The 15,346-nt window shown below is 37.6% G+C and overlaps 1 protein-coding gene across 1 annotated transcript in view; it reads left to right on the top strand.

Annotated features, from left to right (window-relative positions):
* JPH4 (junctophilin 4) overlaps positions 1–15,346 on the top strand; it is a 93,682-nt gene that overhangs the window by 29,020 nt on the left and 49,316 nt on the right. Inside the window, exon 4 of the mRNA XM_053702314.1 lies at positions 13,117–13,235. Coding sequence (XP_053558289.1) covers positions 13,117–13,235 — 119 coding nt within the window. The remainder of the gene's footprint in view (positions 1–13,116; positions 13,236–15,346) is intronic.

The following is a 15,346-nucleotide window of genomic DNA, read 5'->3' as shown; positions in this document are numbered from 1 at the left end:
GTGAAATTAAGGCATACTTGGTTGCACTAAATAAGAAGAAGAGGGCCCGGGAACGTCAATTAACTAATCAAGTTAAGAACGCTTACAAAAATTACTATAGGGACCGCTCATCCTACAACTGGTCTAAATATTTGGAGATGAGGAAGGAGAGAGATTTTTTCTTCTGCAAAAACATCAAGAAGAAGAGACAAAAATTAATTTACGGTTCAAGAGCTTTTGTGGCTGTTCAGCAAAAAATCTTGCTAGATTGGTTAAGACCAGGAAAAGGAAGAATTTTATCTCTACCATTCAGGATGGCGATAAGCGATATACCGATACGGGTAATATTTGTAATATCTTTTTTAGATATTATCAACAACTATATGCGGAGGTTCCGGCCAATGTTAATAATAAAGAGATTTTCTGGTCAAAGATTACGTTACCCAGAATTCAACAAGAAGACCTAAGACCTAGAGTCCCTGAACGCTCCGATTAGAGCCGAAGAGATTGCAAAAGCTATTGATATATCTAAAATGAATAAAGCAGCAGGCCCGGATGGGTTTCCTGCAGAATTTTATAAAACCCTATCTGAAGAGATAATTCCTATCTTGGTAAATCTTTTTAACAACTATCTCTCCTCAGATAATTCCATCTCGATTCTCTTCTCCGCTGCAAATATTTCCCTAATTTTAAAAAAAGGCAATGACCCGGCAGACCCAGCATCTTACAGACCCATTTCAGTACTTAATGCTGACTATAAAATTGTGGCCTCAGTTATGTCTTCCAGACTTTTCAGCTGTCTGGATAAACTTATCCATCCTGATCAGGCTGCCTTTATGACGTCACAAAATCCTTCCAAAAATATTTGCAAATTAATTACTTTGGTCGACTATATATGGCACTGTGATCAATTTAAGGAAAACAGTGAGCTTAAAGATATAGCGATCCTGACTTTGGATGCCGTTAAAGCTTTCAATTGTATATCTTGGACTCATCTTTTCCAATCACTTTCTAAATTCAGCTTTACGGATAATTTTGTTAAATTTATCATGAAAATTTATCGGAACCCCATTTCATTTCTTCTGATTAACCGCATCTTGACACCTCAAGTTCTCTTACAGAGGGGTACAAGACAGTGTTGTCCCCTGTCTCCCCTTTTATTCAACATTGCATTAGAGCCTTTGGCAGTAAGGCTAAGAGAGGTGTTAAGGGGGATACCAGTTGGAACTAAAAGTCTGAAGTTATTACTCTATGCAGATGACATGTTAATATTTATGCAGAATACAGCTTCTACTATCCCTGAGGTAGTTCAAGTTTTAGAAGAGTTTAGTTCCTTTGCAGGATATAAAGTTAATATTGAAAAGAGTGAAGTTATGTGGCTTGGTAGAAAAGAATACAAACATAATTTAACTAAGTTTCGAATAGTTAATGTTATCAAATATTTAGATCTTGAAATACATAAAGACCCCAAATACTAGCATTGGGACAATTTTATACCCCTTTTCCAAAAGATCAAAGAAGATTTAGAACTTTGGGCGGCTTTTCCTTTATCTATTACAGCGTCTAATAATCTTATTAAAACCATAATTTTTCCACGAATTCTATACCTGTTACAAAATCTTCCGCTCTTTATATTAAATAAAGATTTACGTATGATGGCCTCCTTTTTTTCCAAATTTATATGGAAATCCAAAAAACCACTTATATCGCTTAATAGACTGTCGCATAAATATCCTGCAGCTGGCCTGGCTCTTCCTAATATCAAACTTTACAACTGGACAACTCTGCTGAAATTAGCTTTGGACTGGATTGCCCAATCCAATCTTGTTACTTCTTATGATATGGAACAATATTTGGTGGCTCCTTGGTCTTTGAAGGCCATCTTGCATTGTCCATCCCATAATCTCCCTTCTAATGTTACAATTCTCCGCTCATTTAAAAATATAATATATGCATGGTATAAATTCTGTCAAGTGTTAAAAATAGATTTTTTATTCTCTGAATTCTTACCTATTAGGGGTAATCCTCTTTTCACCCTGGGTCTAGATCAGAAAACGTTTTTGGAATGGCAGGATAGTGGTCTCAAAGATATTTATCAATTACTTAATGTGGATTTTCAGATTCTTTCTTGGGAGACTATCTGTCAACTTTTTGCTCTTCTTTCTCGAAACCGTTTTACGTATTTTCAGATTCAACATTATATCTGTTCACAGAAATGGTATACCTCTTCTCTGGCTGAGTGGAGCGAGGTTAAGATATGTATCCAGAAATTCAGAGCAGGGGATGCTTCAATTTCCCTCATCTATGATATTATGCTCACTAAACAAAGCATCCTAGCTACAAACAAACTCTGCAATCTTTGGGTGTCCAACATCCAGACAATAGATTCGGATAAGATTTCATGTAGTCTGACCTCTGTTGCCAAGTATCCCATATCTGTCAGCTGGAAAGAATCCCATCTGAAACTAATTAATGATTTCTATTTAACTCCGATTAAGATAGCCAAATTTTATCCAGAGCAAATGCCAGTATGCCCAAGGTGTTCTAGTCCCCGAGCAGATCTTCCCCATATGCTTTGGCTTTGCCCTAAAATTCAGCAGCTCTGGCTTAAAGTCCAATTTTGGATTAGCAGAGTTCTTAATGTGATGCTCTCCTTTTCTCTGGAAGACATTGTATTTTTAGTGCTCAACCCTAGAGTCAGTCCTAGTAAATACTATTATTCTTATAGTTAGATATAATATATTTAAAAACTGGACTGCTAAAAGCGCTCCTAGTCTGGCACTAATATTAAAGGGAATTCAAGCAAATTAAATTTGCCATTTACAGCAGGTTAAGGAGAATAGAAATAAAAAATTCCTCATCGGGTGGGCACCTATAATTAAGTCATATCCGGTTCTAGTTCAGAAGCAGATCTTGTCTCCATTTCTTTCTTCTATCAGCTTCGCCGAATTGGTGACATTAGAGGTATTCCCCCATACTTGGATCAGGAACTATAGAGATACCTAGAAGGGACAGCATACTGTACACTTTGCGGGGGTCCAGCTCCTGTTACTGGCGGACCCTGCCCGGCCTTTCTCGTTCCTTTTTTTTTTTTTTTTTTATGTTCGATCCGGGTTCAATTCCAGAACCTGGGCTTGGGGGGAAATTTTTTAAACCTATGCAGATGCCGTTATGTATCAGTGATTATTTTATTGATCCACTTGCTTTGTGTTTGTGGTTTATTCTGATGCTGTAATGCCATATGTACATATTGGTCCTATTTTGACTTATTAATGCTCTTGGGTTTTGTATAATAAATATAATTTAAAAAAAAAAGTAATGTAGTGCTTATGTCTTAGCTAATGTAGTGCTTATGTCTTAGGTAGTGTAGTGCTTATGTCTTAGGTAATGTAGTGCTTATGTCTTAGGTAGTGTAGTGCTTATGTCTTAGGTAATGTAGTACTTATGTCTTAGGTAGTGTAGTGGTTATGTCTTATGTAATGTAGTGCTTATATCTTAGGTAGTGTAGTGCTTATATCTTAGGTAGTGTAGTGGTTATGTCTTATGTAATGTAGTGCTTATATCTTAGGTAGTGTAGTGCTTATATCTTAGGTAGTGTAGTGGTTATGTCTTATGTAATGTAGTGCTTATGTCTTAGGTAGTGTAGCGCTAAATTCTTAGGTAAGTGATTATGTCTTAGGTAGTGTAGTGCTTTTGTCTTAAGTAATGTAGTGCTTATGTCTTAGCTAATGTAGTGCTTATGTCTTAGGTAGTGTAGTGCTTATGTCTTAGGTAGTGTAGTGCTTATGTCTTAGGTAGTGCTTATGTCTTAGGTAGTGTAGTACTTATGTCTTAGGTAATGTAGTGTTTATGTCTTAGGTAGTCTAGTGCTTTTGTCTTAAGTAATGTAGTGCTTATGTCTTAGCTAATGTAGTACTTATGTCTTAGGTAATGTAGTGTTTATGTCTTAGGTAGTGTAGTGCTTTTGTCTTAAGTAATGTAGTGCTTATGTCTTAGCTAATGTAGTGCTTATGTCTTAGGTAGTGTAGTGCCTATGTCTTAGGTAGTGCTTATGTCTTAGGTAGTGTAGTGCTTATGTGTTAACTAATTCAGTGCTTATGTCTTAGGGAGTGTAGTGCTTAAGTCTTAAGTTTTGTAGTGCTTATGTCTTAGCTAATGTAGTGCTTATGTCTTAGGTAGTGTAGAGCTTATGGGGCCTATCTATCAAGCTCTGTATGGAGCTTGACGCCCCGTGTTTCTGGTGAGTCTTCAGACTCGACAAAAACACAAGTTATGGAGCAGCGGTCTTTATGAGTGTCATAAAGACCGCTGCTCCATAACCCTGTCCGCCTGCTCCGAGCAGTCGGACAGGAATCGCCAGAAATCAACCCGATCAAGTACAATCGGGTTGATTGACACCTCCCTGCTGCGGCCCATTGGCCACGAGTCTGCAGAGGGCGGCGTTGCACCAGCAGCTCTTGTGAGCTGCTGGTGCAATGCTGAATATGGAGAGCGTATTGCATTCAGCGATGTCTTGCGGAACTGATCCTCACTGTCGGATCAGGTCCGCAAGACATTTGATAATTCGGCCTCTATGTCTTAGGTTATGTAGTGCTTATGTCTTAGGGGGTGTTGTGGTTATGTCTTAGGTGGTGTACTGCTTATGTCTTAAGTTGTGTATTGTTTATGTCTTAGGTAATTTAGTGCTTATGTCTTAGGTAATGTAGTGCTTATGTCTTAGGTAGTGTAGTGCTTATGTCTTAGGTAATGTAGTGCTTATGTCTTAGGTAATGTAGTGCTTATGTCTTAGGTAGTGTAGTGCTTATGTCTTAGGTAGTGTAGTGCTTATGTCTTGGGTAATGTAATTCTTATGTCTTAGATCAGTGATTTGCAACCTTTTTTTCCGTGGCACACTTTTTTACATTAAAAAATCCTGCGGCACCCCACCATCCCAAAATTTTACAAAATGACACATTGTAGCCTAATACAGGATATATATACAGTATATATATATGTATATATATATATATATATATATATATATATATATATACAGTATATATATATATATATATATATATATATATAGTATATACACACACTGTACTGTGTTGTCATAATGATTGTCTGTGAATGAATGTCAATGTCATAGTTGTAAATGATGCCTGATGAGCCTGTCACATACCTCCCAATATTTCAAAATTTGAAAGAGGGACACCCCTGCACTGTTGTCAATCTGCCGTGGCACACCTGAGGATCTCTCACGGCACACTGGTTGAAAAACACTGTCTTAGATAATGTAGTGCTTATGTCTTAGGTAATGTAGTGTTTATGTCTTTGTTATTGTAGTGTTTATGGCTTAGGTAGTGTTGTGCTTATGTCTAAAATAATTTAGTGCTTATGTCTTAGGTAATGTAGTGCTTATGTCTTAGGTAGTGTAGTGCTTATGTCTTAGGTAGTGTAGTGCTTATGTCTTAAGTAGTGTAGCGCTTATGTCTTAGGTAGTGTACTGCTTATGTCTTATGTAATGTAGTGCTTATGTCTTAGGTAATGTACTGCTTATGTCTTAGGTAGTGTAGTGCTTATGTCTTAAGTAGTGTAGCGCTTATGTCTTAGGTAGTGTACTGCTTATGTCTTATGTAATGTAGTGCTTATGTCTTAGGTATTGTAGTGCTTATGCCTTAGGTAATGTAATTCTTATGCAAGGAAAAATGAATGCAGGCACTCACGGTTTTGAAAAAATAAAACGTACCTTTTATTAGTACACAGGATAAAACATTTGGTGTTCCCAAACAGAGGGCAGACAGGGAGGCAAACAGACTGAGGCAAACAGAATGTAGTGCTCATGTGTTGGGTAGTGTAGTGATTGTATCTTAGGTGGTGTAGTGCTTATGTATTAGGTAGTGTAGTGTTCATGTCTTAGGTAGTGCTTATGTCTTAGGTAGTGTAGTGCGTATATGTTAACTAATGCAGTGCTTATCTCTGTCTTAGGTAGTGTAGTGCTTATGTCTTAGGTAGTGTAGTGCTTAAGTCTAAGGTAGTGTAGTGCTTATGTCTAAGGTAGTGTAGTGCTTATGTCTAAGGTAGTGTAGTGCTTATGTCTTAGGGGGTGTAGTGGTTATGTCTTAGGTGGTGTAGTGCATATGTGTTTGGTAGTGTAGTGCCTATGGGGCATATTTATCAAGCTCCATATGGAGCTTGATGCCCCATGTTTCCGGTGAGCTGGAAACAGAAGTTATGAAGCAGAGGTCTAAAGGCCGCTGCTCCATAACCTGTCCACATGCTCTAAGGCAGCGGACAGAAATCTACAGAAATCAACCCGATCGAATACATTCGGGTTGATTTACACCCCCTGCTAGCGGCCAATTTGCCGTGAATCTGCAGGGGATGGTATTGCACCAGCAGTTCACAAGAACTGCTGGTGCAATGATAAATGCTGACATTGTGGTGCAATGATAAATGCTGACAGCGTATGCTGTCTGCATTTATCGATGTGCAGCGGACATGATCCGCTATATCGGATCATGTCCTCTTGCACCATAATAAATATGCCCCTATGTCTTAGGTAACGTAGTACTTATATCTTAGGTAGTGTTGTGGTTATGGCTTATGTAATGTAGTGCTAATGTCTTAGGTAGTGTAGTGCTTATGTCTTAGGTAGTGTAGTGCTTATGTCTTAGGTATTGTAGTGCTTATGTCTTAGGTATTGTAGTGCTTATGTCTTAGCTATGTAATTCCTTTTGCTTATTTTTGAAAATTATTTTAAAATACTTCCCAGAAATTTTTAAACAATTTTTTTAAGCAAACTATTTTTAATTAAAGGGACAGTCAAGTCCCAAAAAAAATTTCATGTTTCAAATAGGGCATGTAATTTTAAACAACTTTCCAATTTACTTTTATCACCAATTTTGCTTTGTTCTTTTGGTATTCTTAATTGAAAGCTAGACCTAGGAAGGTTCATATGATACTTTCTAAGCCCTTGAAGGCCGCCTCTAATCACATGCTTTTGTATTTGCTTTTCACAGCAGGGGAAAGCTAGTTCAGGTAAACCCTATAGATAACATTGTGAGCACGCCCGTGGATTGTGGCAGACACTGCACTAATTGGCTAAAATGAAAGTCAAAACATAATAAATAAAATGTCATGTGATCAGGGGGCTGTCAGAAGATGATTAGATACAAGTTAATCACAGAGGTAAAAAGTGTATTATTATAACTGTGTTGGTTATGCAAAACTGGGTAATGGGTAATAAAGGGATTATCTATCTTTTAAAACAACAAAAATTCTGGTGTTGACTGTCCCTTTAATTACGGCTAGATTTAGAGTTTTGCGGCCAAAGGGGTGCGTTAGCTACGCATTCTTTTTTTCTCCCGCACCTTTTAAATACCGCTGGTATTTAGAGTTCACAGAATGGCTGCGTTAGGCTCCAAAAAAGGGAGCGTAGAGCATATTTACCGCCACTGCAACTCTCAATACCAGCGGTGCTTACGGACGCGGCCAGCTTAAAAAACGTGCTCGTGCACGATTCCCCCATAGGAAACAATGGTGCAGTTTGGGCTTAAAAAAAACCTAACGCCTGCAAAAAAGCAGCGTTCAGCTCCTAACGCAGCTACATTGTTTCCTATGGGGAAACACTTCCTAAGTCTGCACCTACCACCCTAACATGTACCCCGAGTCTAAACACCCCTAACCTTACACTTATTAACCCCTAATCTGCCACCCCCGCTATCGCTGACCCCTGCATATTATTATTAACCCCTAATCTGCCGCTCCGTACACCGCCGCCAGCTACGTTATCCCTATGTACCCCTAATCTGCTGCCCCTAACATCGCCGACCACTATGTTATATTTATTAACCCCTAATCTGCCGCCCCCGCTATCGCTGACACATGCATATTATTATTAAACCCTAATCTGCCACTCCGTACACCGCCGCAACCTACATTATACCTATGTACCCCTAATCTGCTGCCCCTAACACCGCCGACCCCTATATTATATTTATTAACCCCTAATCTGCCCCCCACAACGTCGCCTCCACCTACCTACAATAATCAACCCCTAATCTGCCGACCGGATCTCACCGCTACTATAATAAATGTATTAACCCCTAAAGCTAAGTCTAACTCTAACCCTAACAACCCCCTAACTTAAATATAATTTAAATCTAACGAAATAAATTAACTCTTATTAAATAAATTATTCCTATTTAAAGCTAAATACTTACCTGTAAAATAAATCCTAATATAGCTACAATATAAATTATAATTATATTATAGCTATTTTAGGATTAATATTTATTTTACAGGCAACTTTGTATTTATTTTAACCAGGTACAATAGCTATTAAATAGTTAAGAACTATTTAATAGCTAAAATAGTTATAATAATTACAAAATTACCTGTAAAATAAATCCTAACCTAAGTTACAATTAAACCTAACACTACACTATCAATAAATAAATTAAATAAACTACCTACAATTAAACCTAACACTACACTATCAATAAATTAATTAAATACAATACCTACAAATAACTACAATTAAATAAACTAACTAAAGTACAAAAAATAAAAAAATATTTACAAACATTAGAAAAATATTACAACAATTTTAAACTAATTACACCTACTCTAAGCCCCCTAATAAAATAACAAAGACCCCCAAAATACCTTACCAGCCCTGAAAAGGGCCATTTGCGGGGCATGCCCCAAATAATTCAGCTCTTTTGCCTGTAAAAAAACCCATACAATACCCCCCCAACATTACAACCCACCACCCACATACCCCTAATCTAACCCAAACCCCCCTTAAATAAACCTAACACTAAGCCCCTGAAGATCTTCCTACCTTATCTTCACCATGCCAGGTTCACCGATCCGTCCACCGAAGTCTTGATCCAAGCCTCCGAAATCTTGATCCAAGCCCAAGCGGGGGATGAAGAGTGACGTCCATCCTCCGGCTGAAGTCTTGATCCAAGCGGGCAGAAGAGGACATCCGGATCGGCAAACATCTTCATCCAAGCCGCATCTTCTATGTTCTTCAATCCGATGACGACCGGCTGATCTTCAAGACCTCCAGCGCGGATCCATCCATCTTCACCGACGACTTCCCGACGAATGACGGTTCCTTTAAGGGACGTCATCCAAGATGGCCTCCCTCGAATTCCGATTGGCTGATAGGATTCTATCAGCCAATCGGAATTAAGGTAGGAAAATTCTGATTGGCTGATGGAATCAGCCAATCAGATTCATGTTCAATCGGAACAGCCAATAGAATGCGAGCTCAATCTGATTGGCTGATCGTATCAGCCAATCGGATTGAACTTGATTCTGATTGGCTGATTCCATCAGCCAATCAGAATTTTCCTACCTTAATTACGATTGGCTGATAGAATCCTATCAGCCAATCGGAATTCGAGGGTCGCCATCTTGGATGACGTCCCTTAAAGGAACCGTCATTCGTTGGGAAGTCGTCGGTGAAGATGGATGTTCCGCGTCGGCGGGATGAACATGGATCCGGAAGAAAGAAGATTGAAGATGCCGCTTGATAGAAGACTTCAGCCGGATCATGGACCTCTTCAGCTCCCGCTTGGATGAAGACTTCAGTCGGATCATGGACATCTTCAGCCCCCCGCTTGGACTTGGATCAAGACATCGGAGGAGCTCTTCTGGATCGATCGGTGAACCCGGCGTGGTGAAGATAAGGTAGGAAGATCTTCAGGGGCTTAGTGTTAGGTTTATTTAAGGGGGGTTTGGGTTAGATTAGGGGTATGTGGGTGGTGGGTTGTAATTTTGGGGGGGGGGTATTGTATGTTTTTTTTTACAGGCAAAAGAGCTGAATTATTTGGGGCATGCCCCGCAAAGGGCCCTTTTCAGGGCTGTTAAGGTAAAAGAGCTTTGAACTTTTTAAATTTAGAATAGGGTAGGGCATTTTTTTATTTTGGGGGGCTTTGTTATTTTATTAGGGGGCTTAGAGTAGGTGTAATTAGTTTAAAATTGTAATATTTTTCTAATGTTTGTAAATATTTTTTTATTTTTTGTAACTTAGTTCTTTTTTATTTGTTGTACTTTAGTTAGTTTATTTCATTGTATTTATTTGTAGGTATTGTATTTAATTAATTTATTGATAGTGTAGTGTTAGGTTTAATTGTAGATAATTGTAGGTATTGTATTTAATAAATTTATTGATAGTGTAGTGTTAGGTTTAATTGTAACTTAGGTTAGGATTTATTTTACAGGTAATTTTGTAATTATTTTAACTAGGTAGCTATTAAATAGTTATTAACTATTTAATAGCTATTGTACCTGGTTAATATAATTACAAAGTTGCCTGTAAAATAAATATTAATCCTAAAATAGCTACAATATAATTATAATTTATATTGTAGCTATATTAGGGCTTATTTTACAGGTAAGTATTTAGCTTTAAATAGGAATAATTTATTTAATAATAGTTCATTTATTTCGTTAGATTTAAATTATATTTAAGTTAGGGGGGTGTTAGGGTTAGAGTTAGACTTAGCTTTAGGGGTTAATACATTTATTATAGTAGCGGTGAGATCCGGTCGGCAGATTAGGGGTTAATTATTGTAGGTAGGTGGAGGCGACGTTGTGGGGGGCAGATTAGGGGTTAATAAATATAAAATAGGGGTCGGCGGTGTAAGGGGCAGCAGATTAGGGGTACATAGGTATAATGTAGGTTGCGGCGGTGTACGGAGCCGCAGATTAGGGGTTAATAATAATATGCAGGTGTCAGCGATAGCGGGGGCGGCAGATTAGGGGTTAATAAATATAACATAGTGGTCGGCGATGTTAGGGGCAGCAGATTAGGGGTACATAGGGATAACGTAGCTGGCGGCGGTGTACGAAGCGGCAGATTAGGGGTTAAAAAAATTTAATAGAGTGGCGGCGATGTGGGGGGACCTCGGTTTAGGGGTACATAGGTAGTTTATGGCTGTTAGTGTACTTTAGAGCACAGTAGTTAAGAGCTTTATGAACCGGCGTTAGCCCAGAAAGCTCTTAACTACTGACTTTTTTCTGCGGCTGGAGTTTTGTCGTTAGATTTCTAACGCTCACTTCAGCCACGACTCTAAATACCGGCGTTAGAAAGATCCCATTGAAAAGATAGGATACGCAAATGGCGTAGGTATGGAAAAGTCGCGGCTGCAAAGTGAGCGTTAGATCCTTTCCTGACTGACTCTAAATACCAGCGGGCGGTAAAAACCAGCGTTAGGAGCCTCTAACGCTGGTTTTGACGGCTACCGCCCAACTCTAAATCTAGCCTTTAGTCTTTTTAGGAGATGCACAAATCTTAACCTGTTTTATGTCCCTTTAAGTAATGTAGTGCTACTGCTTATGTTTTTGGTAATGTAGTGCTTATGTCTTAGGTAGTGTAGTGCTTATGTCTTAGGTAGTGTAGTGCTTATGTCAGGTAATGTAGTGTTTATGTCTTAGGTATTGTACTGTTTATGTCTTAGCTAATATAGTGGTTATGTCTTAGGTAATGTAGTGCTTATGTCTTACGTAGTGTAGTGCTTATGTCTTAGGTAATGTAGTGCTTATGTCTTACGTAGTGTAGTGCTTATGTCTTAGGTAACGTAGTGCTTATGTCTTACGTAGTGTAGTGCTTATGTCTTAGGTAATGTAGTGCTTATGTCTTAGGTAATATTAGTGCTTATGTCTTAGCTATTGTAGTGCTTATGTCTTAGGTAGTGTAGTGCTTATGTCTTAGGTAGTGTAGTGCTTATGTATTAGGTAATGTAGTGTTTATGTCTTAGGTAATATTAGTGCTTATGTTTTAGGTAGTGTAGTGCTTATGTCTTAGGTGATGCAGTGCTTATGTCTTAGGTAATGTAGTGCTTATGTCATAGGTAGTGTAGTGCTTATGTCTTAGGTAATATTAGTACTTATGTCTTAGGTATTGTAGTGCTTATGTCTTAGGTAATATTAGTGCTTATGTCTTAGTTATTGTAGTGCTTATGTCTTAGGTAGTGTAGTGCTTATGTCTTAGGTAGTGTAGTGCTTATGTATTAGGTAATGTAGTGTTTATGTCTTAGGTAGTGTAGTGCTTATGTCTTAAGTAGTGTAGTGCTTATGTATTAGATAATGTAGTGTTTATGTCTTAGGTAATGTAGTGTTTATGTGTTAGCTAATGTAGTGCTTATGACTTTCTTAGGTAATGTATTGCTGATGTCTTATATAATGTAGTGCCTATGTCTTAGGTAGTGTAGTTCTTATGTCTTAGGTAGTGTAGTGCTTATGTATTAGGTAATGCAGTGCTTATGCCTTAGCTATTGTAGTGCTTATGTCTTAGGTAATGTATTGTTGATGTCTTATATAATGTAGTGCTTATGTCTTAGGTAGTGTAGAGCTTATATTAGGTAATGCAGTGCTTATATCTTAGCTATTGTAATGTATTGCTGATGTCTAATATAATGTAGTGCTTATGTCTTAGGTAGTGTAGTGCTTATGTCTTAAGTAGTGTAGTGCTTATGTCTTAGGTAGTGTAGTGCTTATGTATTAGGTAGTGTAGTGCTTATGTATTAGGTAATGCAGTGCTTATGTCTTAGCTATTGTAGTGCTTATGTCTTAGGTAATGCAGTGCTTATGTCTTAGGTAATGTAGTGCTTATGTGTTTGCTAATGTAGTGCTTATGACTTTCTTAGGTAATGCAGTGCTGATGTCGTATGTAATGTAGTGCTTATGTCTTAGGTAATGTTGTTCAGTTTCCCTGTCATTGAATACATTTCTCTTGTTGTGTTGTACAATCTCTTTTTTCCATCTTCAAATGCAGTCATTCATTAGTGGTTCTGCACATTCTGCTTCTATATCAGTGCTGTCCTTGTGCTACATATGATTTATCTAATGGAGTAATCTCTCTTGCAGTCAAGCACATTATACCCACGAGCCTGTTGTCATCTTCTCTAGCAGTGCAGATGTCTCTCTCTCTTTTTCTCTTAGAGAGTAGCAAATACTAATCATGGTAGTGTAGTGTTTTTTCTCTCCTTGGTAGTGCAGTTTTTCAGTTTGTTCATGACAGTGTAATCACTGTTATTGTTTTAAAGTGCAGAACATCTCCATGCTGGCAGTCTGACCTCTCTCTAGCTGCTAGTAAGTGTCTCCAGTGCAATGTATTTTTCTTTATTTCTCTGGCAGTGCTGCTGATGCTCGTCTTCAGGCTGATTCAGCATCTGTTGTTGCTCAACAAGCACTAGAAGCTTCTCGAGCTGCTCGGATACTGTCCCAGGACTTGGAAGAGCCCCTGGAAACTTCAAGTGAGTATATTCAAATTATAAGTATGTATTGTGTATGTATATGTATATTTCATATGACTTGTACAATCATATCTATACTTTGTATTTATAGTCTTGTCTAATTATTTGAATACTTATTCATAAAAAAATAACTATAATACTTACCTGACCAGAAATAAAGTTGTTTTCAATATCAGAACTGGAACTGGAAAGATAAGTGGTCCTCACAGGATATTAACTATTAACAGAAAGCAAGGTCTGATTTAAATTGCCAATGTCCCTGATTTTTCAACTACTTTGAGCCTCATCCTATCGCCAAAAACATGTTCATTCACTATTTCCAGAACACCAACATACTTCTGTTTTAGAAAAGTCTATACATTCCCAGCACAATGTTTATTGGCTTACTGGGCAGCCATTATTGCTCTAACAAATATAAGGCAATGGAGAGTAGATTTTGTTATGTGCTTCTTGCACAATGAAATATAGTTTGCAGGTATAATTAATATATATTTTTATAGTTATCTGCAATATTATCTGGAGCTGTTCAGATAATATTTTAAAAATGGCTAGTACAATGTATATGATATTTAAAAATATACAGTAGAAAATACCATCATGTAAACAATTAGTTTGTGGGTGCGGTGGGACAATTAGCTAAAGTGTCTTGTTACCTTACCAAAGTGTAAGGCCTAGCTTTGGAGTTTTGTCGGTAACGACCCGCGTAGCTAACGCCAGCTTTTTTCTGGCCGTACCATAAAAATAACTCTGGTATTGAGAGTCCACATAAAGGCTGCGTTAGGCTCCAAAAAAGGAGCGTAGAGCATTTTTAACGCAGCTTCAACTCTCGATACCAGAGTTGCTTACGCAAGCGGCCAGCCTCAAAAACGTGCTCGTGCACGATTCTCCCATAGAAAACAATGGGGCTGTTTGAGCTGAAAAAAAACCTAACACCTGCAAAAAAGCCGCGTTCAGCTCCTAACGCAGCCCCATTGTTTGCTATGCGGAAACACTTCCTACGTCTGCACCTAACACTCTAACATGTACCCCGAGTCTAAACACCCCTAACCTTACACTTATTAACCCCTAATCTGCCGCCCCCCGCTATCGCTGACCCCTGCATATTATTATTAACCCCTAATCTGCCGCTCCGTAAACCGCCGCTACTTACATTATCCCTATGTACCCCTAATCTGCTGCCCTAACATCGCCGACCCCTATATTATATTTATTAACCCCTAATCTGCCCCCCACAACGTCGCCTCCACCTGCCTACACTTATTAACCCCTTATCTGCCGACCGGACCGCATCGCTATTATTATAAAGTTATTAACCCCTAATCCGCCTCACTAACCCTATAATAAATAGTATTAACCCCTAATCTGCCCTCCCTAACATCGCCGACACCTAACTTCAAACATTAACCCCTAATCTGCCGACTGGAGCTCACCGCTATTCTAATAAATGGATTAACCCCTAAAGCTAAGTCTAACCCTAACACTAACACCCCCCTAAGTTAAATATAATTTAAATCTAACGAAATTAATTAACTCTTATTAAATAAATTATTCCTATTTAAAGCTAAATACTTACCTGTAAAATAAATCCTAATATAGCTACAATATAAATTATAATTATATTATAGCTATTTTAGGATTAATATTTATTTTACAGGTAACTTTGTATTTATTTTAACCAGGTACAATAGCTATTAAATAGTTAAGAACTATTTAATAGCTAAAATAGTTAAAATAATTACAAAATTACCTGTAAAATAAATCCTAACCTAAGTTACAATTAAACCTAACACTAGACTATCAATAAATTAATTAAATAAACTACCTACAATTACCTACAATTAACCTAACACTACACTATCAATAAATTAATTAAATAAAATATCTACAATTACCTACAATTAACCTAACACTACACTATCAATAAATTAATTAAATACAATTCCTACAAATAAATACAATTAAATAAACTAGCTAAAGTACAAAAAATAAAAAAGAACTAAGTTACAAAAAATAAAAAAATATTTACAAACATAAGAAAAATATTACAACAATTTTAAACTAATTACACCTACTCTAAGCCCCCTAATAAAATAACAAAGCCCCCCAAAATA

This window comes from Bombina bombina, chromosome 2 (genome assembly GCF_027579735.1).
Source record: "Bombina bombina isolate aBomBom1 chromosome 2, aBomBom1.pri, whole genome shotgun sequence".
Taxonomy (NCBI): Eukaryota; Metazoa; Chordata; class Amphibia; order Anura; family Bombinatoridae; genus Bombina; species Bombina bombina.
The sequence above is the reverse complement of the archived record's forward strand: the minus strand, read 5'-3'. Positions and strand labels throughout refer to the sequence as shown.